The sequence below is a fragment of the Morus notabilis genome, unplaced genomic scaffold (assembly GCF_000414095.1).
Source record: "Morus notabilis unplaced genomic scaffold, ASM41409v2 Scaffold855, whole genome shotgun sequence".
NCBI lineage: Eukaryota > Viridiplantae > Streptophyta > Magnoliopsida > Rosales > Moraceae > Morus > Morus notabilis.
In genome coordinates this window covers 126,953-154,296 of record NW_010365497.1, presented here as the reverse complement: position 1 = coordinate 154,296, position 27,344 = coordinate 126,953, and the positions used below count along the sequence as shown (strand labels likewise).

The 27,344-nt window shown below is 33.9% G+C and overlaps 2 protein-coding genes across 3 annotated transcripts in view; one reads left to right on the top strand and one right to left on the bottom strand.

Moving 5' to 3' along the window:
- LOC21391983 (protein EARLY RESPONSIVE TO DEHYDRATION 15) overlaps positions 1-26,066 on the bottom strand; it is a 45,534-nt gene extending 19,468 nt beyond the window's left edge. The window contains exons 1-3 of one of the 2 annotated variants that reach the window (XM_010108109.2): positions 25,996-26,066; positions 24,482-24,889; positions 23,157-23,700 (exon numbers count right to left, since the gene is read on the bottom strand). In XM_010108109.2, coding sequence (XP_010106411.1) covers positions 23,537-23,700; positions 24,482-24,854 — 537 coding nt within the window. In that variant the 5' untranslated portion in view covers positions 24,855-24,889; positions 25,996-26,066 and the 3' untranslated portion in view covers positions 23,157-23,536. Of the gene's footprint in view, positions 1-23,156; positions 23,701-24,481; positions 24,890-25,995 lie in introns of those variants that run through there. The other variant, XM_010108115.2, reaches the window with a different exon arrangement.
- On the top strand, positions 5,735-18,318 carry LOC21391979 (disease resistance-like protein DSC1). Its single transcript, XM_010108111.2, has 6 exons — positions 5,735-6,315; positions 9,350-10,433; positions 10,586-10,888; positions 10,979-12,052; positions 12,160-12,901; positions 17,862-18,318. Exons 1-6 carry the CDS (start codon positions 5,843-5,845, stop codon positions 18,080-18,082), a joined length of 3,897 nt encoding a protein of 1,298 aa, XP_010106413.2. The 5' UTR covers positions 5,735-5,842; the 3' UTR covers positions 18,083-18,318.
- Positions 26,067-27,344: the final 1,278 nt, after the last annotated feature.

Here is a 27,344-nt window from a genome sequence, read left to right as displayed (position 1 = left end):
TTGGAAGAGACAGAGATTGCCGGAGAAGAAGTACCCGCCATTACAACAAACAATCGGCGGTGGTTTATTTGGGATTGATATTTTGTGATCTAGATGATTGAACCTTATGGGTCAGCTTTTTTTATGAAAAACCTTTTGGGTCAGCTCTCTCTTACGAATTGTCCAATATGCATCAAAATCAAACGCGTGATCACTCATTAGCAAAACTGGAGTGGAGCCCACTGCACAATGAATGTGGAATCGTGATATATTCGCTGCATCTAAAATGTGGGCTTTAAAGGAATGCGCCACAAGTTTTAATATTAAATTATGACACGTGATATAAATTATTAGAGGGAATATCATAATTATGTTATCACATTATATTTAGAATATTAAATATATTTTTAAGATACTAATTAGTTTTTGGTCACAATATCAGTATCTAACTGAGATATTTATCAATATTCAACCGAAATATCTGACAATATTCAGCGGACAACTGTCAGTATTGACGACAGTAGTTGTCGGCGGCTACCAACCACTAGTGCCAACCGAGTCACTAGTATTTGGTCACGATATCAGTTATCAATCAGTAATAATCAAGTCACCAACCGATAACCACCAAAATTATTTAGAAATCACCGTTATTGGTGGTCGCCAACCGAAAAACCAAAAGAAAAAAACTTCAGAAAATGCAAAAAGAGAGAACAAATAATCAGGGAAAAACAAACATGTACACAAAATACAAAAAGTACAATAATTAGGGAAAAACAAACAAAAACGAAATAGTTATCACTAATTTCCCTGAGCCGGTGCATGGAGATCTCCACACGGCCACTAGAGAGAAAATCGGGGAGGTCCTTCACGGATCTTTCTGAAGATCATGTCGGAGGTATGATCTCCTCCGTGCGACACACAGTTGCGCGGGGGAGATCTGCAAAGTTGTTTGGTTGCGTTGAGGAGATAACAACTAGAAATACATGCACGTTCAACGAGGTGAGTAGATATTAGAATCTCACATTGGCTGGAAATATTAGCATGATCTACTTAATAGGGTGAGGGCAATCCTCCTATAGCAAGCTGATTTTGTTATAGTAAGTTAAGCCTAATATCATTTGATTTCTATAAAATAGTATCAGAGCATACCTAATTTTGGAATATTGAGTCCCTCATATCGACTTATTCACAGCGGTTTAACATGGTCCACGTTGTGCGTGAGGGGCATATTAGAATCCTACATTGAGAAAACTTTTTTAAATTTAAAAGCCCCACACTGAAAAACTTTTTTCTCTTAAATTTGATCTACTTAAATATTTATTTTACTAACTAAATTTTTTTAAAAATAATCAATCAAAGAAGAAAACCATACATTTTTAAGGAAATTTTAGATTTTCCTATAAAAAAAACAACATGCTGAATTTTAATTTTCAAATAGTCTCCATAAAAAGGAAAATCATATAAATTCAAAAACAACATACTGAATTTATTCACCTAAAATACGAAACATGTTTGAGTATTAACACGATGTTGAATTTTATTAGAAGCATCTTTTCATTTATTTCCCTCTTTTAAGAAAATTTTAAATTTAACCATTATTTTTTTAACTCTATTATATATGTCATTCTAAATAATTAAATATTATTGTAATTTTTTATTATTCTTATAAATTAAATAGAGCTTTATTTGATATATATAATTTTTTTTTACTATTTTAAGTGGTATTTTTAATTTTTTCTCTTATCTTTTCCACTCTAATAACTCTTTTTCCTTGAAAGTCAAAATGAACACAATTTTTCCTAAAAAAAAATGAACACACTTCTTCCTTAAAATAAAATAAAAAATAAAAATAAGAGGAAGACGCTTCTCCATTTAAAAAAATGACACGCTTTCCCTTAATTTTTTTTTACTATTTTAAGTGGTATTTTTAATTTTTTCTCTTATCTTTTCCACTCTAATAACTCTTTTTCCTTGAAAGTCAAAATGAACACAATTTTTCCTAAAAAAAAATGAACACACTTCTTCCTTAAAATAAAATAAAAAATAAAAATAAGAGGAAGACGCTTCTCCATTTAAAAAAAAGACCCCCTTTCCCAAAAAAAAAAAAAAAATTGACGCGCTTAAGTATCCGTTGAACTGTTCAACAACTACCAACTTGTTGTTTGTTGATTTTTTAAAATCCACCACATGGAATGCTTATAGATCCATTTTAAATTATTTTTTAAAATTAATAAACCTTGGAATCTTGACATGTTGAAAGTAAAAAATAGGGTGCATTTATAATGAAAAAGCTTTTCTGCTTTAATCGTTGAATTTTTAAACCAACGATTTGGGACGCAGATCATCTAATGCCTTATTCTGTCTCTTTGTCCGTCTATCCAACTAAATGGTGCCACATCAGTTAAAAAATTATTGATTTAAATTTTTAATTTAAATTGTGATATAATTTTATATAAATTTTTTTATTATAATAAAAAATTAAATGTAATTATTTTTAAAATTTTTTATTATAATAAAACTTAAAATTTTAGAGTTAACTCTTCTATTTCGTTTCGTATCCTCTTCTCTCTCTCATTTGTCCTGGCTCTCTCTCTCTCCCCTTTCCTTTGATTCGCTCCTTCCAGATTACTCAGATCCGAAAAAACTTGGGGATGGCTTGCTTGGACAACTAGTGCTGTGGTAATCTGAATCTCCTTGGGGTGACGGTATCTTTTTGTAACCCATTGCTTCTTGCCTCTCTCTAACTCAAGTTTTTAAATTCAAATTTAAATTAATAAATAATTTTTTTTTATTCTTAAAAACGTCATAACTTTTTCGTTTAATTTCGTTTGATATGATTATTTTTTTATGTTCACAAAGTAAAGAGACAAAACTCCACTCATACACCCTATTTAAAATTTTAAATCATCATTCTGTTTCTATTAAAATACTATTAAAATATAAATTTAAGTTTTAATATGTTTAAACACAAATTTAAATAGATTTTTAATTCAAATCATAACTTAAATATACACATCTAAATACAAATTCAAATTAAATTCTTAACTCAAATTATACTTAAATATATCTTAACTCAAATTAAAATATAAACCCAAGTTACCTTAACTCATGTCGTGAATGCTTTGGGCTCATCTGATCTCACTTGTTAGCAACTTTAACAATATGATAACACTAACAACTAGGAATAATCAATTACGATAACTATCATGAGACATTTGTAAGTGCTGTGTAAAAGGACTGAACGCTCACACGAAAAACACAACATAGAAAAAGGACATCATTGCAATTTACATTCCCCCAAAACTTTAGAAACACAATTATTTTATTGGGAAATATTGTCGTCTTCCAAACCTTCTTTAATAACCTATAAAGTTTTTATGGGGAAGAATATTGTTATTACAGCTGGATCCCAGCCGTCCTCGTGTTTTTTATGTTAGGAAGACTTGTTTTGTAGTACTTTACCAAGAAATTAGACGGACAAATCGCTTTTTTAAAAAATTTATTTAATAAACTAAAAAAACTTTGGAAACACAATTAATTTTAAGTTTCATTCATTTTATCTATTTAAGTTTTTAATTTTAAATTTTTACAATTAAAAATTTTTAGAAAATATCACATTTAATTTTTTCTACTACAGTTAAAAATTTTAAAAAAATATCACATCTCAACTCAAATTAAAAACTTAAATTCGTGAAACGCCTTAATTTATTGTCGCCTTCCGAACCTTTTTTGTAATAACCTATGAAGTTTTTTTGGGGAAGAATATTGTCATTACAGCCGGATCCCAGGCGTCCTCTTGTTCTTTTGTTAGGAAGACTTGTTTTGTAGTACTTTACCAAGAAATTGGATGGACAAGTCGCTTTTTTTTTTGAAAATTTATTTAATTAGTAAGTTGATATAAGCAATGAGATATGGTAAAATGACCATCTTGATGTAAATGACTATTAAATACAGGAATATTCGACTACAAATAAATATTGAATCTAATAATAAAAACGAATGAAGTACAGAAATAAACAAAAGTATTGAGATCCAATCAAAAATACTCATTTAGCACATTAATAATCAAGCGTAATAAAAACTCATTTAACAAAATTATTATAATCTACTCTCAAAAAAGAAAACCATTAGTCTAGAAAAAAAATCAATTGTTAGAAACAAAAACTCCAAAACCAAGGAAATTATCGACACCACAAGAAATTAAGAGGTTGTTCTTTTAGAGTGTAACTTGAGTGTAGTTTTTGAGTTAAATTTGAGTTATAACTTGAGTTGAAGTTGTAATTTAAATAAAGTTGAGTGAAGTTGAATAAAATTGAAACTTAAAATAACGTGAACTTGAATAAAGTTGAAACTTGAGTTATATTTTTTTGAATTTTTTGAACAAAAGAACACGTCCAAATCTTGCGGAGCATACACAAGAAAATTATCGAAGTACAGAGAAACCATCTTTTTATTACAAGAGCGAGAAAGCCACTAAAATAATGAACCAAATGCAATAAACATAAATGAGAAAAGTAAAAAAGGGATTAATCCTGGACAACCACCAATATTCATATAATAGTGAATTTCATCAAGTTAAATTCCGTCTATCTATTTAATAAGATTCATTTTAAAAAAAATTTTAATGCTTTTTAAAACATTGATATTTTTTATTTTTTAATAATTAAAATCTATATCAAAATTTATCTATTTTATAACTTTTTTAATTTAACGTAATTTTAATTATATTTAATAATTAAAAAATAAAAAATAATAGTATTTTTAAAAAAGAAAAAACACCAAACAAATTAGCTTCATTCGTATCTGAGAGGATGAACAGAAGTGCTCACGAGGAAAACGGGGCGGCCTCGGTGCCACAGTGAGTTTTGTGCATGTCTCTTGTCCTTTCAAGTTTCATCCTCATCCGAATAGCAAAAAAAAAAATTTCATCCTCATCCATCCTACCACTTTTTGCTGCTGCCAAACAAAGACCAGGACTCGGATCGGGGGAAAAAAAAAAAAAAAGACCAAGACTTGCAAAAAGAAAAAAGAAAGAAAGAAGACCAAGACTTGCAAAAAAAAAAAAAAACAAAAAGACAAAAGAACAATTATTTCTAACCGTCAGATTCTAAATGTTTTTACGACCCGATTTAAATTTTTAATTTGAGTTAAGACATAATTTTATGTGAATTTTTTACTATAGTAAAAAAGTTAGATGTGACTGTTTCTAAGAGTTTTTTACTGTAATAAAACTCAAATTCTAAACTCGAATCGGTAAAATAAACGAGACTATCTTGAGGTAATAAAAGCGGGACGTCTTACTGATGGGACTGCAGAATCGCCCATTCATTTTATTCAAGAGACGATTCACTCATAAATTAAAATTATGAGATTAAAATTATTTTTAATTTATATATATTTTATAAAAAAAACCATTATAATAAATTACTAACCATAATTTAAAATATTTCAACCAAACAATCTCTTAATCCACAGTATCTTCAATTATCTCCACGAGACTGCGACGATATTTAAGGTCAGGTGGGTCCCACATAGCAAATTCCTTTTAGCTTAGGTAAGAAGGGTGAGCCTCCTGTCACAAATTTTTTAGGCCACAGTGGGGCCCATATCACGAATTCATTTTTAAGTCAGGTGGGTGGGTCCCACATCTCAATTTGTTTTGAGACCATGGGTGGGTCCCATAGCGTTGATAAGTCATAAACTTTAATTTTATATAAAATTTTTTATTTTGATTTATTGGGGTCGCTCGCGTGCATTACAGATCTGTCACCCTTCACAGGCTTTCCGGTTCTAAATACAAAGGGGCAGGTTAACAGGGAAGTGTTTTCGCCATTTTTCTTGTTTGAATTCTCTGCTGATCAATATGCCTTCTTCTTCTTATTCTTCTATCTCCACACCAAATCCAATGAAGTACGACGTATTTCTAAGTTTCAGATCCGCGGACGTAGGTGATAATTTTGTTAGTCATCTATACTCGGCTTTGTGTCTGAAAAAGATCAAGACCTACTGGAATCCTCACGAAGATCTCATGAAGGAAGATGAAAAAATTTCATCTGGAGCTACGAAAGCAATTATAGAAGAATCAAAACTTTCTGTTGTTATTTTTTCAGAAAATTATGCTTCTTCTCCGAAATGCCTACATGAGCTCGTCCATGTACTGGAATGCAAAGGAAAAGGGCAATTTGTCGTGCCAGTTTTCTACCATGTCGATCCATCAAATTTGTCGAAACAAAAGGGCAGTAAAGTAGAAACTACTTTTATAGATGAGGTCGATGAGTGGAGAAGAGCTTTGGAAGCAGCTAGGTCCTTATCTGGGTGGAGTTCGTTTGACATTCGGTAAGTAAAATTTAAGTTTTCTTTCTTAGACGATTAATATTTGAAGTTTAGATGAGATCAACTTCTATATACATAGAATGGCTAAGCATATATACTCAAGATTGATCTAATCCATTTATATTCAAAGAAAGAACTATATAAGTCTGGGTTGGTTTCTCCTGTGTTCATCTTCTTCTTCTGTTGCCGAGCTCGAACATAGCCGAGTTAAAACAAATAGCAGATATTAAGATAGGTTAAGTAAATATAAATTAAAATTCCCTGTTTTAATCGAGTAAAATACCAATTACCCCATTCCTATACCACAAGCCCTGATTTCATTCCCCTCTCTCCTCCATCTCGCACCCTCTTCTCTCTCCTTCTCTCATCAAACCCAATTACTTTCTCTCTCCTCAAACCCCAATTGCCTTCACTATCTCTCTCTTCCGTTCATTCTCTCTCCTCTGTAAATCTCTGTCTCTTCCATTCATTCTCTCTCTGCTGCAAATTAACCTTTTTAAAAATATATGTACTCATTAATTAAAATAATTATGTTATATGTTACAATTTCCCTTATATCTTTCTTAGGCCCCTAGTTCTAAAATTGTAGACTATAACAAGAAGGGTTAATTGTACTGGTGCACCATGGTTTATAAGTATTTGGCAATTTGGACGGCAAATTAATTTTGAGAAATAGGACTCTAAATTTAAAAATGTGTTACAATTGTGGTCTAATAATTAACAGATATCAACCAATGAACGTAATATACGAGTAAAGCAATCCTAAACTAAACCTAATAATAAGTTAAACTAAGTACTTATTAATAGATTTAGTTAGGGGTTTTCACGTTCCAAATTTGCGGATTAGAGGTCAATCTGCAATCTGATCCAAAACTACGGATTAAAAAAATTCCAATCCATATCCAATCTAAAACCTTTTCAGATTGGATCCAATCCAATTCAAAAAATCTATTGAATTTTGCGGATTAGACTCGCGGATTCACAGATACTAACCTTTAAAAATATGAATTAATAATATACATACAAAATAAACACAAATAAACATAGCATAATTGTAACATAAAGTTGTTCAACATGAGTCTAAATTGTTACTTTAAGCACCCAAAAAAAAAAAAACAAAGAAATCTAGATTGTTACAACCCCATTAACAATAACAAAATAGATTCAGTCAAAATCAAAATGAAATCTTCATTGCTCATATTCGTTACTTTAAAGTAATTCAACATTCACAATTTCTGAAGTAATACTTGGGATATTGGTTTCAGAAATTATTTTATACATAACAAATTTTTAAAAAAGTTTTTTAAAAAATTAACTTATAAATTTTTTTATATATAATTATAAAAATTATATATATATATGGTTCTAAATTTGTGGATTGGAAAGTGCTCAATCCGCAGTCCGATCCAAAACCTTCATACTATGAAAATCTCAATTCGTGTCCGATTCAAAACTTTTTTCAATCCAATCTAAAACCTTGAATTAGATTGAATTTCCGAATCAATCGGATTGACGGATTTCCTAAACACCCTTAAATTTAGCCTTTTGGAGAATGGTGTACAAGATTTTCATTGACGAGAATGCAATATATATAGATACAAAAGGAGTTTAAAATTGAATCTAATACTAATCTAATATCTAAATAATTTAAACTAGGAACTTATCTTCTAATGACTAATTAGTAAAACTACTCAAACTTTTAAATAAAAGATAATTATTAATCTAATCTCCAAACAACAGGGATGGACAAAAGTAACTAATTATAAGATAAATATAATCTATTTAAATTGAATTTATCAATTATTCTTATCACTTATCTTCTAATCTAACTCAAACTAGTAAATAAAAAAAAAGAGAGAGAAATGGTAGTAAATAGCTTATTTTTGAAACTAAATTAAGATAGCAGATTTTGAAACTATTTGAAGTAAATAGCAGTTTACTATGTAAATGTGTCATTTACGCTTGGTGAAAAATAATTTATGTGGTAAAAAATTTTATTTACGTGGAAATTTTTTTCTTAACAGTTGTAAAAAAAAATTTACGTAGAAAAAAGTTTTTTATTAGTCATAAATGAAATATTTACGCGGTAAACTGCTGTTTACTTCAAATAGTGTTAGAATCTACTATACACTTAATTTAATTTTATAAATCTGTTATTTATTACATTTTTCCTTTAAAAAAATCTAATTTTTAAGATAAAAGATAATTATAGAGATAATCATATTATTTCTTCATTTCTTCAATAATTGCAATTTCCATCTTTCCTTTAGCCTACGTGCTCAAATCTATTATATATCCCCTGCCAAAAAGAAAAATAATGACATTATCTTCATTGGAAAGTTCTGTACACTATCAAAATGGACATCATATGTCATTACACAAATAAGCTACTAAACACCGAGTTACCAGAGTTATTTTGTTATGTTTTTTGGACATTTACACTACAAGCATAAACATGCACATTTCTAAACTCCGTTTTATAACAAACTACGTGACCTCTTCATGGAAACGCGTCCTTTTGATTCATTTTTTTAACGGATGTGAAATTATGCGATCCTGTCAAGTGTTTAACATTTAAGATTGAAAATAGTTTTCGGTTACTTATCTTTTTATACCATATATTTATGTTTATTCAAAAAATATAAAATTTGTTTTTAATTTCATTAACAATATATACTCGAATTATAGTAAATATATAAATTTATATACTTGATATTTTAACTTGTGAAGCGATCAAATTATTCTTAGGGAAAGTTTTTATGTGACGTCTGTTCATATTTTCTAGCAGGTACATAAACCAGCTTTCATATGAGATCTGCTATCTAATAAATTCAACGTTCCATCATATCATGATATAAATGAAATAAAATTAAGGAAAATAATAAGGAGATTCTAATCACAAAAGGGGGATATGGAGAAATTGGTAGTCTATAACATACTATACAAATATAAGTTCATACATATGTTTACACGATTTACATTAGTTTTGTTGCACTTCACGCTAAACTTCTATCGTTGTTTGCCCTTTCAATGTTAGGCCTGAATCGAAATTAGTTGGGGAAATTGTTGAAGATGTAGTGAAGAAGTTAAATATATCACCGTCTAATTATTCTGAGCTCTTGGTTGGGATTGATGAACGTATTGAGAAAATTGAATCGATGTTACGCATTGGCTCACCAGATGCGATTCGCATTGTAGGCATTTTTGGTCCAGGTGGTATGGGTAAGACTACTCTAGCTCATGTTGTGTACAATAAACTCTCCTCTCATTTCGATAGTTGCTACTTTCTTTGGAATGTCAAGGATGAATCGAAAAGGCATGGGTTAATCGAGTTACGAAATAAGCTTCTTGCGGAGCTACTGGGGAAGAGAAATCAAGATTCGAGTTATCCATCTTTTGGGCCAAAGTTCCGCCGTAAAAAGGTCCTTATTGTCCTTGATGATGTCAACAATTCAAACCAATTTAAACTTTTGGCAAGCAAACAGGAGCTGTTTGGCCATGGAAGTAGAATAATCGTAACAACTAGAGATGCCCAAGTGCTTAAGAGCATTGGAGCGGACGTATACAAGATTGAAGAACTAAATTACCAGGAAGCTCTCCAACTTTTTCATTCTACTTGTTTTGGAAAAATTTCCCCCACAAAAGAATACTGGGAGCTGTCGAAACAGATTGTGGATTACGCTAACGGATACCCATTGGCTCTTAAAATTTTGTGTTCCAATTTGTATGACAGGGGTATTGAAGCATGGGAAGATATGCTGACTAAGATGAAGGAAGCTCCTAAGATCAAATTTGCAAAAATTCTGAAAATATGTTATGATGCTTTAGATTCCAATCAAAAGGAAATATTTCTTGACATTGCATGTTTCTACAGAGGCGAAAAGCGAGATCTTGTGGAAAGAATACTAGCTCATGATCTTCCTACTTTCATCAGTGTTGCTATAGATGATCTCATTGCTAAATCTCTGATAACCTTGGGACACTCCAATGAGCTTCAAATGCATGATCTAATACAAGAAATGGGTCGTGAAATAGCACGTCATGAATCCTTTATGAAGCCTGGAATTCACAGTAGGTTATGGTCTGCTAAAGATGCACATGAGGTCCTGAAATATAATAAAGTAAGTTTCACTGCATTAATCTTTTAGAGAGAGGGGAAAAAAAAAAAAAGAACAATTCAATAAATTGAAAGCATTCGTGATAAATAAGCCTTCTGCTCTCATTCATACGTTTTAATTAACTTTTCATTTATTTATTTATTTTTTAAATTTAGGGAACTGCTGCAATTAAAGGATTATCCCTAGACATGTCCGAGATTGAAGAGGAACTGCACTTGGATCCGAGAACCTTCAAAGCGATGGCTAATCTAAGATTGCTCAAGATTTATTCAAGCAGTACTGATACTCCTAAGACCGGGTATATTCATCGAGATTTGACTTATCTTCCGGATACACTCACGTATCTCCACTGGGAGGGTTATCCTTCGACCTCTTTGCCTCAAAATTTCTCACCGAAAAATCTTGTTGAACTTAATCTATCACACAGCAAGCTTGAGAAACTTTGGAACGGAGTCCTGGTAAGCCTGATCAATCCTATTGTGTTTCTGTAGAGAATTCAATATTAATGTTCATGAAGCTCGTGTACTTAACTTATTACTTTGTTACAGTCTCTGGAGAACTTAAAGATGATCGATTTGAGTCACTCTTTGAACTTGGTTCAAGTACCTGATCTCTCTCGAGCTTCAAACCTAAAGTACATTGACATTCAATGTTGTACGAGCTTGTGCGATGTTCCTTCTGATTTTCAGCATCTTTATCAGCTCACTACTCTCAATCTCAATGGTTGTTTGTCTCTTGACAAATTTCCAGAACTTCCACGGAATATAAAGGAATTATATATGAGTGGAACAAACATAAAAAATCTACCCTCATCAATTGAGCGTCTCTCTAGTCTCAAGAAATTAGAGCTCAGCAATTGCAAAAGGCTTGAGAGGTTGCCAAGTAGCATTTGCAAATTGAATGCTCTTAAGCATCTTAATCTGTCTGGTTGCTCGGAATTTGAATGCTTTCCAGAAATCGTCGAGGCAATGGAACATCTGCTGTTTCTTTCTTTAAATGAGACCAGGATCAGAGAGTTACCTTCTTCAATTGGAAATCTAGTTGCTCTTGAGGTATTAGAGCTGGAAGGGTGTGAAAATCTCGAGTCTCTCCCGAGAAACATTTATAGTTTAAGCAAACTTGAAATTCTCATTGCTTCCGATTGTGCAAAACTGAAAGCATTACCTGGTCCTGGCCAATTTGTCCATTTTCCCTCTCTGAGTCAGCTAAACCTGAATAACTGCAGTGTACTTGAAGTCCCTGATGATCAACTTTTTATCTTCTCCACATTAGAATGTTTGGATTTAAGTGGAAATGAAAATATTGAGGGAATACCCTCAAGTATCAAACAACTGTCTAGGCTGAAACACTTGTACATCAGCAATTGCAAGAATCTTCGATCTTTACCTGAGATTCCGTTGTCTTTGGAGACGGTTGATGCATATGGTTGCACGTCACTGAAAACTGTGTCAAGTTCAAAAACCGCACTTACTCGAGGTTGGGATCATCTTTATGCTTGTAGCGAGAAGCTTGTGTTTTTCAACTGCCTCAAATTGGATAAAAACGCACGCAACAACTTGATAATTGATTCTCAGCTTAGAATATTGCGTATGGCAACTGTATCCCGCATTACATCAAAACATGTAAGCTGTCTCCCATGTTTTCACTCCAGTTACTAGAATAAATCAAAACAATGCAACTCTTCTATAATCTGAATATTAATTAAATGACCGTTTTTTCCATGTTACAGGTAATAGAATATCCCTCCGTTAGTATTTGTTATCCGGGAAATCAAATTCCAGAATGGTTCAGTAATCAAAGTGCGGGTTCTTCCATAAGTATCGAGCTTTCTCCGCATTGGAAAAACACCAACTTCTTGGGATTTACTTTGTGCGTCGTAGCAGCTCCGTTTGCAGAGCACAAGTTTCACCCACAAATCCATTTTTACTGTGAATCCCATTTCCGATTTAAGGATGGTGAAAGTCGTACATTGAATTGCTTTTGGAGGGGTTATAGTCAAGATAATGACGATGAAGATAAGAGCAGAATATTTCTCAAGTCGAATCACGTGTTCCTCTGGTATGCTCCGTTTCATCATGGACTAGAAGACATATTTTCAAACAGCACTGAGGCGTTATTTGAATTCTATCCCATTGATAGTTTGGAAGAAAAAGTAGACTTCTGCAAAGTCAAAAAGTGTGGGATCCATATGCTATATCTCCAAGAGACAGCACAATTTGATTTGATTGAATATTATCGAGGCTGGGAACCAAAAGTAGAAGAAATTAGTGCTCTCTGCGGCGATAATAGTTCAAGTGAACGTGGAACTAGCAACCCTAATAATGGTATTGAGGAATTAGAAGAAGAAGAAGATGTTATCCTAAGGGAGTCTCAACCTAGTACAGATGGAGATGTCGACTCTAATATTGGAGAAGAAGGGAATGACAACCAACATCGGAGTGGATGCTTATCGTTTCTATCCCGGATCAAAGGCAAGTATAAACTTCCATCATTTTATCACATCTTTTTCTTCTCTTTTAATGAAGCGGAATACCGGAAAAATGGATGCTAGTAATTCAAAGTTCTAGGAACGTCGAAAACGAGCAATTGAGAAGAATTATCGGTTCTTTATATATATATATATATATATATTAATTATCGAAACTGAAAATAAAATTACATCTAATCCTCCATAAATAAAGAATTCGGAAATTGAAATTAAAAAAATTTACCCTATATAAAATTGGAATTCAAAATAAAGGATCTACTGCAGTTCTAAAAATTCGGAAACGACATTATCAAAAGGGAAACAATTTAATAGGAAATAAACTCTAAAATTGAAATTCAAAACGTTGCTTTTAAAAGAAGCTTTAGATTTGGGCCTTCGTTGTCCGGTTAACCATTAGAACCTGTCCAGTTAACGCGTTTTGTAGCAGCTACCAACTTATACACTACAACCTCGTTTATTTCGCGAATTTGAGTTTTCAATTCGAGCTGAGATGTGACATTTTCTGAGAGTTTTTTACTGTAGAAACTTAAAACTGAAAACTCAAATCGGTGAAATGCACGATGTCTACATTAGTCCCCCCAAGTAAGAAAAAATTCGTTATCACCTGCAAAAGGGACCAACTGCTTGACACTGAATACATCCGAAGTACACATATTAGTTGGAAGACGCAGCCGATAGGCGTTGGAACTAATCTTTCTAGTGACCTGCAAGGGACCAATCTTTCGAGCCTTCAACTTGTTACATTCATGAATCGGAAAACAACCCTTAGTAAAAACAGCCCGTACTAAATCACCGGGGTGAAACTCAACATATCAACAACCGCTTTGTACTTGCCGGCAGCAGAGACGAGATTGGCATGAGTTGCCTGATGTGTATGTTGAAGTGTTAGTTTATCAATCCATCCCAAAAGCTTAAGCTGTTAGGAGGTGGGCCAACAATAGTTTTATACTTTAACACTCTCCCTCACGTGTGGGCTGGACAATGGGCAATCGTGTGGATAAATTAATTAGAAAGCCCAACACGTGAATATTTAAACCCGAGATATATTAAAGACCCAACACATGATGACAATTTTAAATGGGGATAAAGAGTGCAATTACGGGGGTTTGAACTTAGGACCTCTCTCTTTGATACCATGTTAGTTTACTAATCCATCCCAAAAGCTTAAGCTGTTAGGAGGTAGGCCAACAATAGTTTTATACTTTAACATGAAGTTGTTCCGCAAAATTGACTGCTTTACTATGCATCCTCGTTTTATCTGGCAGCAGAACAAGATCGAGAGGACAGTGAGGAATGATCCCATAGAGAACTTGAAATGTGCTTAGAGCAATAATTCAGTTATTGGCATGACTATGAGAGAACTCGGCTTAATCCAACTTGACATCCCACGACTTCACATTTTCTCCCACAAGACTCCGTAAGAGATCATCAAAGTCTGACTAGTCACCTCAGTTTGACCGTTTGTTTGAGGATGGTATGCCAAACTCATATCAACGCTTGTGTTAATGAGCCGCCACAAAGACCATGAGAATTGGCTCAAGCAAGAATCACGATCCAACACAATAGAAGTAGCGGGACTGTGGAGGTAATAAACCTCTCGGAAACATAGCTGAGCCACTTGAACTGCATCGGTAGTTCGCTTGAACGGGATAAAGTTGGACATTTTGGAAAATAGATCAACGACAATGAAGATGGAATCATGGTCTCATTGTGTGTGAGGAAGGTCGAGGACGATATCCAGATCGACATTTGTCCAAGTTTGTGTGGGAACGGGCAATGGCAAGTAAAGTCTAGCATTAGTTACATGCCCCTTGGTCCTTTGACATGTGCGGCATCTCTATGAGAAGCGTTCCACATCTCACCGAAGTATGGACCAAAAATAAGAAGAGGCGCTTGATGTAGAATACTTCAATCACGTCCCGCATGACCTTCTCCATGAAGCTCATAAATAATCTGAAATCGCAAACTACAATCCGGTATGCAAAGGCGGCTACCTGAGAAAAGGAACCCATCCTGAAGGACATATTCTGTACGGTTCTATGGTATCCGTACGGACCTTGTTAATAACCTAGGGAAAACGGGTTAGTCCGATAAAGATCTTAAAAGGTAAAAAACCCTAGAATTAATACATGGAGTATTGCCAGGTTGGACTGATAGCAACTAAGGGCATCGGCCACGCGATTAAGTGTGTCTGCCTTGTGCTTGATTACAAAAGTGAACTGTTACAAGTATGTCGTCTAGGAAGCATGTAGAGCTAAAATCTTGTCTTGGCTGCCAATGTGTTTAATGCATTATGATCGGTGTAGAGTATGAACTCTTTGTGAAGTAAATAATGGCGCCAATGCATAACGACTTGTTGACTAAGTACTGTAACGAGTTTTAGATCCCACAAGTATCTCGCGTGGTAAGCTATAAGCTGACCTTGTTGACTAAGGATAGCCCTAATGCTTGCTTTTGACACGTCACTATGCAACTCGAATGTGAGCGAAAAATCAGGGAGAACGAGGATCGAAGTGGTAGTGAATTTCTGCTCAATAAGTTGGAAGGCATTGACAGCCTCCTCAGTCTAATTGAACTTGCCATCCTGCAAACAATCCATAATTGGTGCCATAATGTCACTAATATGAAGGATAGATCAGCAGTATAAGAAAGCCAATCTGTGAAAGCTTCGTACTCTAGTAACTATGCGAGGCATCAGCCACGAAGGGATGGCCTCAATTTTGGTTGTGTCAATGGCTAAACAGTCTTTAGAAATGAGGTACGTAAGAAATAGCACATGATCAACACTGAATTCACACTTACTAGTGGTGGCATATAATATCTATGCAACACAATCAAAACTTCCGAGAAGTGGTGAGGGTGGACCTAGTGGTTAGCACTATAAATAAAGTATATCATCAAGATAGAGAACAACGAATTTATCGATAAATCGACGAAATGCTTAGTTCATCACTTGCATGATAGTGCTCAGCGCACTAAAAAGTCCGAACGGCATGACCAGACATTTTCCATTCATCACTTGGACAAATCCGAATTTGATGCTAACCGTTTGTGAGGTCCAATTTGGAGAAGATTGTGGCTCCCCTTAATTGGTCAAGTAGGTCGTCGAGTCACGGCATCAGGAAGCAATAGCAAATGGTATTTTTGTTAATTGTTGGGCTATCCACACACACATACAACATGAGCCACCTTTTTTAAGAATAAGGAGAGCGGGCACAACACACGGACTAAAACTCTAACAAAGATGGCCTTTAGCGAGCAATTGAAAATTCATGAGGGCAGCCCCAGGAACAAGAGCAATGTGATGTTGAATATCACGTAGCAGTGCTAGACCTTCTGGTAAAGTCGCAAGAAAAACATTTAAAAATTCATCGATGTGGGTTTGAAGTTCTAATGTTACCATCTTCATGTTGAATGAAGGATTGGTGGAGTAGAAATCAAGGCGTAGAAGAAATCGACTTCTTTGAATACTGCTTCAAACTTGGTTAGCATAAAAAAAGAATTAATTAATGTTTTGTTGTATCAGGGAGCAAGTTGGCTGATCTTCGGTTAACTGGAGTGGTCCCATCCGATTACTCAGACTTGCTGCAGTATTTTGCACAAAAGGGTCTTTTGAGGGCATTAACTGAAAACTTTAGTGTTGGTGTGACCATCATGGCTAACACATCGGTCGTATTGCCATGGTCACCCCAAAAGAATAAGGCACGCATCCGTAAGAACAACATTGTAATAGACTTTTATATGCGATATGTCTCACCGACAGAAAGGGTCACGAGGGTCTGCCATGAAATTAACTTGTATCTTCGATCCCTGTTTCAACTAAACAAGCTTGTACGGTGTATGATGTCATTCCATAACTAAGAAAAGTTTTTGGACTACCTCTTTAGAGATGACAACAAATAGGCTTTTGCGAAGCCATGAATCTTCGGCGACTTTGGGAGTCAAACAACTTCGTCAAATGACAAGTATGGTCCGAAGTCCCACTAATTTGTTCTTCAGGAATTTCTTTCGTTTCCTCAGCTTCGAAGATAGGCAACATTAATATCTAGGTCGGGGTCATCAAAGTTATCAACAAATAGGTCTGTGGCATCCTGCGTTCGAGTAGGCCATTTGACGGTGGCTATTTTCTCCCCAAGTAAAGCAAAAAAGTCCAACATGTCGTGATAATCATGCGATAGTTGGAGGTGCGGTGGTTGGAATGCAGTTGGCAGGTGGAATTGGGTCGGGATGAGAACCTGTCGTGGGCTGGATAAGGGTGGCGGTAGTTGGTGTTTGTCGACTTGTGGTAGGGCTTTGTCCTATCATATTTAATGGCACTGATGTCATTTGAGGAGGAAGCAACGAGGGATATGTGCCCGAACACCCAAGTGTTTGTGACTCGAACTGAAGAGCGCGTTGGTGAGCCATAGAAACTGTTACAGGTTTTTATAGGTTTTTTTTAGTAAATGGTTGAAATTTTATAAAATTAGAAAATGACTCTAGTTTCAATGATTGTAGAAAAAGGGTCATTTTCCTAAAATAAAAAGTTTGACTATTTGGCTAAAATTTAAACAATCTCAGTGATTTATTTAAAAGGGTGGCCGAAAAACGGCCATTTAAATTTCCGTTTAGTAAGGAGATTCATACCATGATTTGAATCATGGTTCATGGTTCGCTACAGTATTTTCTCTCACAAAAAACATGTAAACCGAGAATGATTCTGAATCATGGTTCTGAATCTATGAACCAAACGTCCACAATTCTCCTGACAAGAAATCTTTATGATGGAAAGTTCATTTTTTTTCTTTAAAAAAAAAGTTCATTTTTCTTTTGGGGGAAAGTAGCGAAGATAGAATTGATTAATAGTCCTATTAAGGCTTAAGCTAATATGAGATAATTATGGTGCAAAAGAATACCACAAAATAATAGTCTGTGTTTACGATTTACTCTCCTATCGAGCGCAGAGTATTGGGAGCATTTACTCGGAAAGAAATCTGGCCGGCAGAACGAGGGTTTTGGTTATGGGATGCGGCCAGAGTTGTCAACTTCTCGGGGCACTTCTCTGCCCATGACGATTGCACACCAGCTTCAAGAAGCGAAGAAAGCTATATACCACATGCATTCACAAATCGTGGAGTTAGAAAATAACTTCGAGCATTTGAAGCAAACGACGCAGAGACCCTGACAAAAATAGCAGATAATGGAGTTGCAGCATGTATATATGTAAATAATAATAATTGCAAGATATTAGTTGGATTTACTCCATGTAATATATATTGTAAGGTTTATTTATGTAATATATTAGGAAAAAAAATACTTGTATGGTTTTAATTGTGTTGCTGAAAGTGTGAATGTAAACCAACATGATAACGATCAAGTGTGGCAAACACTGAATGATTTGTAATAAGTACTTTAAAGTGTATACTTGTCGTAAATACAACTAATAATTAGGATTCGTAGAAGTTTATGAATGATGTATCATTGGGATATACATTGTAACGCTCTCATCGCTAAACCGGTCTAAGGCCGAAGTTAGTGAGGTGGTGCTACTTAAAACATACTTTCTATATTTAAAACAATGTCATTTATAAGATGCAAAAACTTATGGTTGATTTTATCACAATATTTTGTTAAAAGTTTTTAAACAAAATGAGTCAGTGCGTAAAATGATTACAACCACAAATCTTAGACATTAAACAGTTATTCAAAAGCAATAACAAAAAAAAAAAACATTTTGAGCCCATCTATTGTTTGGAAGTACATATAAGCAAGATGTCATATGTAGGACTTGACGTACTCAGCCAACCTTGGAAATCATTTTTTTTTACTCTTCGGTAACAACAACATCATCTGCATCACAAGGTTAAACTAATGAGCAAAAACTCAGCAAGTAGATTTCAAATAAAGTAAATATCTAAAATCTCCGTGGCTAAAATCTCTTTTTTAAACATTGTTTATAAATTTTCATACTTATTCTTAGTTTAGGTATGATACAGAACTTCAGTTCTAAGTAAGCCTCTCTGTACAAGACCTCTAATTTTGGCCAATTCTCTTCTCTTAAACACTAAGCGGGGTTTTTAGAATCTCTTTCTCTTGTGATCAACAAGAGACTTCTCACTAGCATTTTTCTCTAGTTGTCTCAAAGAGACAGTTTCTCTAATTTGGGGCACCAGTCCCTCACACACCTGCTTACCCAGCCTCTCATCCATATACCATACCATAAAATCTCTTAAAACATAAAAACATAATAAGCATAAATCATAATATCTTTCAAAATAATTAATCATGAATACTCTTTGAACATAATCATATAAGAATTTCATAAGAGAATAAACTTGCATAATCACAATTCTGAACAAGTTATGTCAAATAAGTATTGTGATGCAGTTTTGAAAATGCTTTAACTCTACTTACCTAAATTTTGATCACCACTTTGCAAGCACAAATTAGCTGGTTGTGGGGCGCCTTCAATGTGCTAATTAACCTTTAAAACCACAGCTTTCAAAAATCACATTCATACATTTAACGAAACAAATAACTACGCATTGTTACGAAACTACTCATAACAAATTCATCAAAACTCAAAATATTATGAGACCAGTGGCAAATAAAAGTAGACTCAAAACCCTCTTTTTAGAGCTACTACATGATGGGTTTCAGATTTTTCAATCTAACCAAAAACAGCCCGAAATCCAGATTGAAGTACAATCTCGTCAGGAAAATGAAAGCTTTTTAACTGAACTTATAAAATTCATAACTAAATGTAGAAAAATCCGCTTGGAGTGATTCAAAAACTCACATAAAGCTTGAGATGTATACTTTAATAAAAAAAATATAAGATCAGTCAACATCATACGTATATATGGCACGAAAACAGAATCTACATAGGCTGTACAGAGGACTTATATTTGAACATTTCATCAAATACCTAGCATGCAAATCTTAATCTTCAAAGACCACTCTGACATACATGAATCATCATCTTAATAAGAGTTTATCTTCAAATAATTATCAATAATATCAAGCTAGAATCATCAATTTCACCTAGAAACCAATATTTGAACCAAAACCTCAAGAAACTCATTTTTAAGAGTCTACAACTAACATGCATAATAAGCCCCATCAAAAATCCGAATCTCAAGTAGGATTTCAACATCTTAATCTCTGAAATCTTAGTTTCTAACATAAGAAAGAAGTTACCTCAAAGAAAAACGTGTTCCCAAGTGAATAGAAGCTCAAAACTTGGTGGTTATTTTTGGTTCTAGGTTGAAAACGAGTTGAGATGGGCTGGTTGAGTCTTTAGCTCATTCTCTCTTAAAAACCTATGTTTGATTATGAGTTTTGGGTGAGAAAAGGAGTGAGAAGAGAGAAGAAGTGCTATGGTCGGAGTTCTAGGATTTTTTGCTGAAATAGACCGAAAAAGGAAGTCTAAACTTGATAGAAACTAAACAAAAGTAAAATGACCTTATAATAGAACAAGTGCCTAGGTTTTTCTAAGCCTTTAATAGCTATCCTAACCTCATAAAATCAGCTCTAAAGTCTCTATTTTTCTTCTTCAATTAGGTGCCTAAAGTTCACTCAATTTACTAACATAGACTTCTCTCACCAAAAACTCAAAATAACAACTAAGTCCTCAACACATTTACATAAAACCATATAATAAAAATATAAAATAATGATTCATCATTAAATCAATCATAATAGAGGTAAAATATCATATCAAATAATCATAATAAATATCATTTTTCTTCATAAGTTTAGCACATTGAGTTTCCACATCGAGCTAGTTGCACTGCACATTAAAACTGAAAACTCGATCAGTAAAGCTATAAGTTTAATAAAATCATATGATAGCTATAATAATAAAATATAATGCCAACAAATAACTTTTAGGTAAATGGTAAATGTGGTGCATGATTTTAATTTACAAAATTTATTTTTTATGGGCTTAAGGCTTAATTAAATCTCAGGTATTACATACATGACTATGTGAATAATATCCTATACTCCTATTTACTAACAGGGAACGGCGTGATGGAGGACATTGACTGAGTGAAAGGAGCAACATATGCTTTTTACTATAAAATGTACAAACCCAAAATATTCTATAGAACGCCAAAAACACTGAAGATACAAATATCTTAGGTCTCGTTCAGTTCGTAGATTTGAATTTTTAATTTGAGTTGAGATGTGATTTTATGTGAGAGCTTTTTACAGTAGCAAAATAAGTTAGATGTGACTTTTTGTGGAAGCTTTTAACTGTAGTAAAATTGAAATTGAAAATTTGAATTGGTGAAATAAACGAGACCTTAATGTAAGTCCGCACAAAGTATATGAAATACACTGAAGGTTGTGCCTGAAGGAACCAGTCAAGTCAAGCACGCTAAAATAATAATTAAAATGAAAAAGCATGCATCTAGTGTCCAAATGTACACCAGATTTACCAATATCGTGAACAAATTAATGATCTTAGTAGATCTTTTCCTATAAGCGAAGTGATGAGCAGAATTTTCAGATCCCTAGCTATGTCTTGGAATGTAAAGAGAACTACATTGGAAGAAGCTATGGATTTCTTAACCCTACAACTAGATGAATTGGTCGATTCCTTGATGCCACATGAAATTACAAGAAAGAAAATCAAGAAGTAATTGCCTTAAGGGGATCAATTCATGGAGAAGAAGACGATGATATGCCAATCGATCAAAGTGATTTGAACATGATGGCCCTCTTTGTGAAGTAATACAAGAAATTCTGCAAATCAAAACATTACTTCTTTTTTAAAAAAAAAAAAACGCAGAGGCAACAGAAATAAAGGCACGACCGAGACGGAGCCGAGTTTTTATTTTTGAAAAAGAAACAGAGTACAATTGTTCAATTAACCAACTAACGGACATCAAATTCTTGGCACGGCAAGTACATAATATCAGTTCTTAAGAAATAAAAACATAGTTCCAAAATGAAGTTTGACAACTCCCACTTAATCAGTTGAAACCGTCAGCCCTGTGCTTACTTTAAGTGCGAAAGGCCCATTATGCAGCTTCCTAGTTTGTTTGCCCGAACCCCAACAAAGAATTACAGACATATTAGCGGCACCTGAATCTACAATATTCTATAAATTTGCAGAATCCCTACTAACAAATTTCTAGGGAAAGTACATTACCTTCTTTGTTCTACACAGTGGCAAGGTACTCCTTACAGTTCCTCTTCAATGTCTTTCCTTGTTGCAATGGAAACACTTTTCTTTTGTTGTAGGATTTGCTTGCCTCTCCTTCATAGTCTTGATAGAAGAAGTTCCAATGTCTTTGCTTGCGTTTTCTCCTTCAGCATGTTAGGAAGAAGCTTATCCTTCTCATGCATATGTCAATCTTGAACTCAACGAAGTTCTTGGAAAGAGTACCTAAAACCAAACCTGGTTTCAGCAATGTTGAACTTCCTTAACAACGAACATGTTCATTGGCAGGTGTATATGCCTGATGTCACTTTACTATTCACAACAGTCTTGATAGCCTCAGGTTTAGCGGTGACGGCTTCTTCCCTATAATGACTTCTAATGATGCCAAAAGTTCAGATGCAGTTGCCATTACTAAGTTCTGTCCAAAATAAAAGGGGTGATTTGTTCTTCTTTTGTAACCTGTATGGCATGATTGAAGACACTAAAAACAGGAACAGGCATAAGAATAGACCGTTTTAGCAGTTTCTTGTTTGCAAAGGGGCATAGCAGTTACCATGGAATCATAGGCCTCGTTTAGTTCGTGAATTCGAGCTGAGATGTGATATTATGTGAGAGCTTTTCACTGTCGCAGAAAAAAAGTTAGATGTGACTTTTTATGAGAACTTTTAACTGTAGCAAAATTGAAATTGAAAACTCGAATCGGTGAAATAAACGATGCCATAATGTAGTGATATTTGCCTGTTTCATTTCTAAGGATTCATATGGAGAAATGCTTGAGGCTTTACTGGTAGACCAAGAAAGGATTGCAAGTGTGGCCTATGATGACCCATTAATAACATAATGATTTTTTTTCTAGAAAACATAATGATTTGAGATTATGATATTAGTTTGCGTTGACCATCTGTAGAAGTAGAGTGATTTGGGCTTATGGGAAACAATTTGCATCGACTATACGTAGAAGATCTCTTCTTCTATAGTCTGCAATCAGACCTCTAGCTCTATTTGCTCTTCCAAGAATGCATGCCATTTCTAGCCTCTTTAAGAGGCACTTGTATGGTAAATCCAAAAGCTAAACTACTAATCAAAATAAGAGAAACAATTTGAGTAATTAGCGGTATAACACAGTCCAATCCGAACAAAACAGCAAAACCAAGCAGCTTGAACGGTGTATTGTTACGGAGAAAGATTTTCATTTTATTCTTCCTCTTTGGCAAACTTCAGCTACAACAGTTATTCAAGCAACCAAAGATCAACATAGACCGTGGACACACTCACATTTAATCCACTCCTTCAAACAGTAAATCTCGAATTAAACTAATTAGCAGAAAACCCACCAAAGATCAAAGACAATATGACACAGGTCACAACCTTGTTATATGCATTTCCTAACTTTATTGAGTAGAGACTAAAGCTACTATTGCAAGGACTATTCCAATGTGACAGAAGACCCTCCTCTGCATAACTATTTCAGCGGGGCTGTTGAATCCGTCGCAGGGTGGATTTAGGGCTCACATTCTTAGTCGGCTTCTCTCGGTACTTTGCAGGTCCTGCAGGCGACATTGGACGTCTCTCATTTGCCGATTTTGGAATAGTCAAGCTCTTCAAGATTGCTTTAGCATCCATTTTTAGACCTATAATAGCACCAAAGACTTCAGACATGCAAATGATTTTTATTTCATAGGAAAAACAAAATAGGAATTAAAATTATGCTTCCATTTTTGAACTGTTTCAGATAACAAGCATTCTATGACTCAAATAAGTGCTTGCTAACTGTTGAGTAACACAGAGAGCATATAGGCATTAGCAATCTATAATATATATTCATTCATAATTTAGGATTTAGTTAAGTTTATCTCATAATGAGTTTTATCTTATTATGTTTTGTTTCTGTAAAAATAGGCCAAGTGATTGTATTTTCAATTCCAATGTAGTTGATGAATGAGTATTGAGATTTTGATCCCTTCTTTACCAATCTCCGTTAGTTCTGTTTATCTATCTAAATTCTATCTATTCTCTCTGTTAAAGTATAAAACTATTGTTGGCCCACCTCCTAATAGCTTAAGCTTTTGGGATGAATTGGTAAACTAACATGGTATCAGAGCGGGAGGTCCTGAGTTCAAACTCCCGTAATTGCACTCTTTATCCCCATTTAAAAATTGTCATGTGTTGGGTCTTTAATATATCTCGGGCTTAAATATTCACGTGTTGGGCTTTTTCAATTAATTTACCCACACGAGTGCCCACTGTCTAGCCCACACGTGAGGGGGAGTGTTAAAGTATAAAACTATTGTTGGCCCACCTCCTAATAGCTTAAGCTTTTGGGATGAATTGGTAAACTAACACTCTCTTGTTTCTACATCAAGCATACTTTATCAATATATAACAACCAAAAAAGTAGAATTCTAAGCTTACCATTAAGAGGCATACTTCTACTTTTTTCATCAGCAAGGGACAAGCCTGCTTCTCCTTTATCCTCAGATAACAAGGCGGGTTCCTCTATACCAATATCTAGGCTAGAGAACTCTTCATCTAAGCCTATATCAAAATCATCCGGCAATATATCAGCGGCATCAAAAGCGCCATCATCAGCGTCAGCATAGTCGGAGGTGCTGCCATCGAAATCCTCCTCCTGATGCTGGCTCAGCCAGTAATCGCGGAACCATGTCGAAGTTTTCACCAACTCCCACCATTCAGGAGAGAAATCTTCCACTTGGCGCAGCGCAGCAGGCACAAAGAGAGGGGCATTTGGATTCAGTGAAGACCTTACTCCTGATACTAATGCCATTCTCCACTCTTCAACTAAATTATTCTTTTGTCCAACTATTATCACAAAATACAGAACTTTTCAATATCAGAACAATGTAATGCGCCTAAATTTTGCCTAAAAAATGACTAAAATAAGGTTAAGAATTGAAGTTCAGTCTATTTTTTTTAATCGTTTTAAGTTGAGTCTTGAATAAAGGAATATAGAATGTCCAATCATATAAACAGAGTCTTATTATTATTATTATTATTATTATTATTATTATTATTATTGGCATTAAAGTACTCTTACTTCGTATAAAATGGAGAATGTTGTGATAGGGTAAAAAACAAAAAACACCATATAATAGGTCATTTTTGATATATTATATTTTGAGATCTTGTAAAATTAATATAAACACAGACATGTATTGGTCATGACTGGCATTTTTATCGATGTTGGTGCCTACTGATTAAGAAGACTTGCTGGTTACTATTTTCTTATGACCTACTCTAGGATCAGTATATTCTATTTTTAACTGTTAAATCTGTATAAAAAATTATTTATTATGTATATTTTTTTAATTTAATGTAATTTTAACGTGATTTAATAGTAAAAATTTAACGGCACTAATAGATCAGGCCTACTAAAAAAACACCTTATTTTTTAATTATTCCTTGCCTTATCTATGTCAGATTACTTTTAAACTACTTTAAATGGTCCAGATCCGAGAGAATCTTCATATATGAATATAAATGGTGCAAGATTTCCTATCACAGATTCTCATCATGCATAATTTGCCAAAACTCAGATTCCTTCGCTAACAATTGGAAAAAGAAAAGAAAATAACTCTGATCACCAATGATTCGAACTTCCTATAACAAAAATCCAAGTATTTTCAAATACTCAGATAGCTTTTATGTTAAAAAGACCGTATATCCTGATCATCACATGCGATCAACTTGAACCACACCATTTATGTTAAAAAGACCGTATATCCTGATCATAATTTTTTCATGATCATCACAAGCGATCAACTTGAACCACACCACAGAAGCAAGAATTTACATCAGCTATATTATCATCAAGTGAGTGAGCAAATCATGAAAATGAAAAACAGAAACAGCTAAAAAAAAGAAAAGAAAAAAAGATAGATAAAGAACATGTATTCTTCAGTACTTACTGTTCCTGGGATCTTGGAAAAGCGCGGCGGTTTTCAGTGGAAAATTCGAGTAGACCAAATGTGGATAAGTATCTGACACACAACCCATCTAACTCTCTGATTTTTTTGTAAAGCAATGTTTGGCGTGGCGTGGTGACATTGGTTGGCCTAGATCAGCGGTTAGTGGGAGACGTGAATGGAAACAAGTGGTAGGAGATATTTAGGCCACGTTCACTTCATCGATTCGAGTTTTACTATAGTAACAAGCTCTCAGAAACAGTCACATCTAACTATTTTATTACAGTAAAAAACTCTCACATAAAATCACATCTCAATTCGAATTAAAAACTCGAATCAGTGAACTAAACGGCGCTTAATAAGTACGGTAAATAGTCAAAACTGATGATTAAAGAATAAGGAGCCTGACTAAAAAAAAAACCGCCGGCGAGACCCCTTAAAAAACTCTCACGTGAAACATTCTAGTCCGGTACAGTTTTTTAATTTAAGTTTTGAATTTAAATTGGGATGTGATTTTTTTATAAGAGTTTTTTATTGTAATAGAAAAAATTAAATGTGAATTTTTATGAAAATTTTTTTACTGTAGTAAAATAAAATTAAAAACTTAAATTGAAAAATTAAACGAGATCTCTGTTTTGACTGTTAGTTTATGTTGGAGCAGTGTGAATTTTTTTTCAATTAAAAATAAAAGTGGTTATATCTAAAGAGATTATCTATTAACAAATAAAGTTGCTATTTTGAACGAAAAAAAAAGGAGAAGACTTAGTCTCTGAACAAGAATGACTTGGTCCATGATTTCCGAGCAGTGTGAATTTTTTTTCAATTAAAAATAAAAGTGGTTATATCTAAAGAGATTATCTATTAACAAATAAAGTTGCTATTTTGAACGAAAAAAAAAGGAGAAGACTTAGTCTCTGAACAAGAATGACTTGGTCCATGATTTCCTCTGTAATGACTAAGAAAATTCCAGACTTTAAATAATACAATTTATTTATTTAAGCTAAGGATTTTCCTAGAAAATATTATGTGACTGAAGGATTTATGGAATCAATATATGTATTCCTAAATTCTGTAGCAGATTTCATGTTAAGTTCATGTTTTCGATCAAGTAAATTCGATCGATAAATTCTTGCCATACTTTAAGGCAGAATAATTTTCAGTACAAGTATAGTTTGAGAATCTTAATTTCAAGAATCTCCAAACACAGCATGATGTTAGCAGCGTAAAAAAAACGCACTGACATTTTTAAAGAAGAGAAAATCCTTAATTGCCAGACAGCTAGGTTAAAGTCACAAGATAGATACCTATAGTAGAAGGGTACAATGTGAGCTAAGGAGTTGACACCGTCAGAA

What these genes read in the sequence shown, in the direction of transcription:
- LOC21391979 (XM_010108111.2), top strand. Translation starts at nt 5,843, where the DNA reads ATGCCTTCTTCTTCTTATTCTTCTATCTCCACACCAAATCCAATGAAG. An exon ending in TGGAGTTCGTTTGACATTCG is followed by an intron (nt 6,316 to 9,349) that starts GTAAGTAAAATT and finishes TTTCAATGTTAG; the next exon opens with GCCTGAATCGAAATTAGTTG. An exon ending in AGGTCCTGAAATATAATAAA is followed by an intron (nt 10,434 to 10,585) that starts GTAAGTTTCACT and finishes TTTTAAATTTAG; the next exon opens with GGAACTGCTGCAATTAAAGG.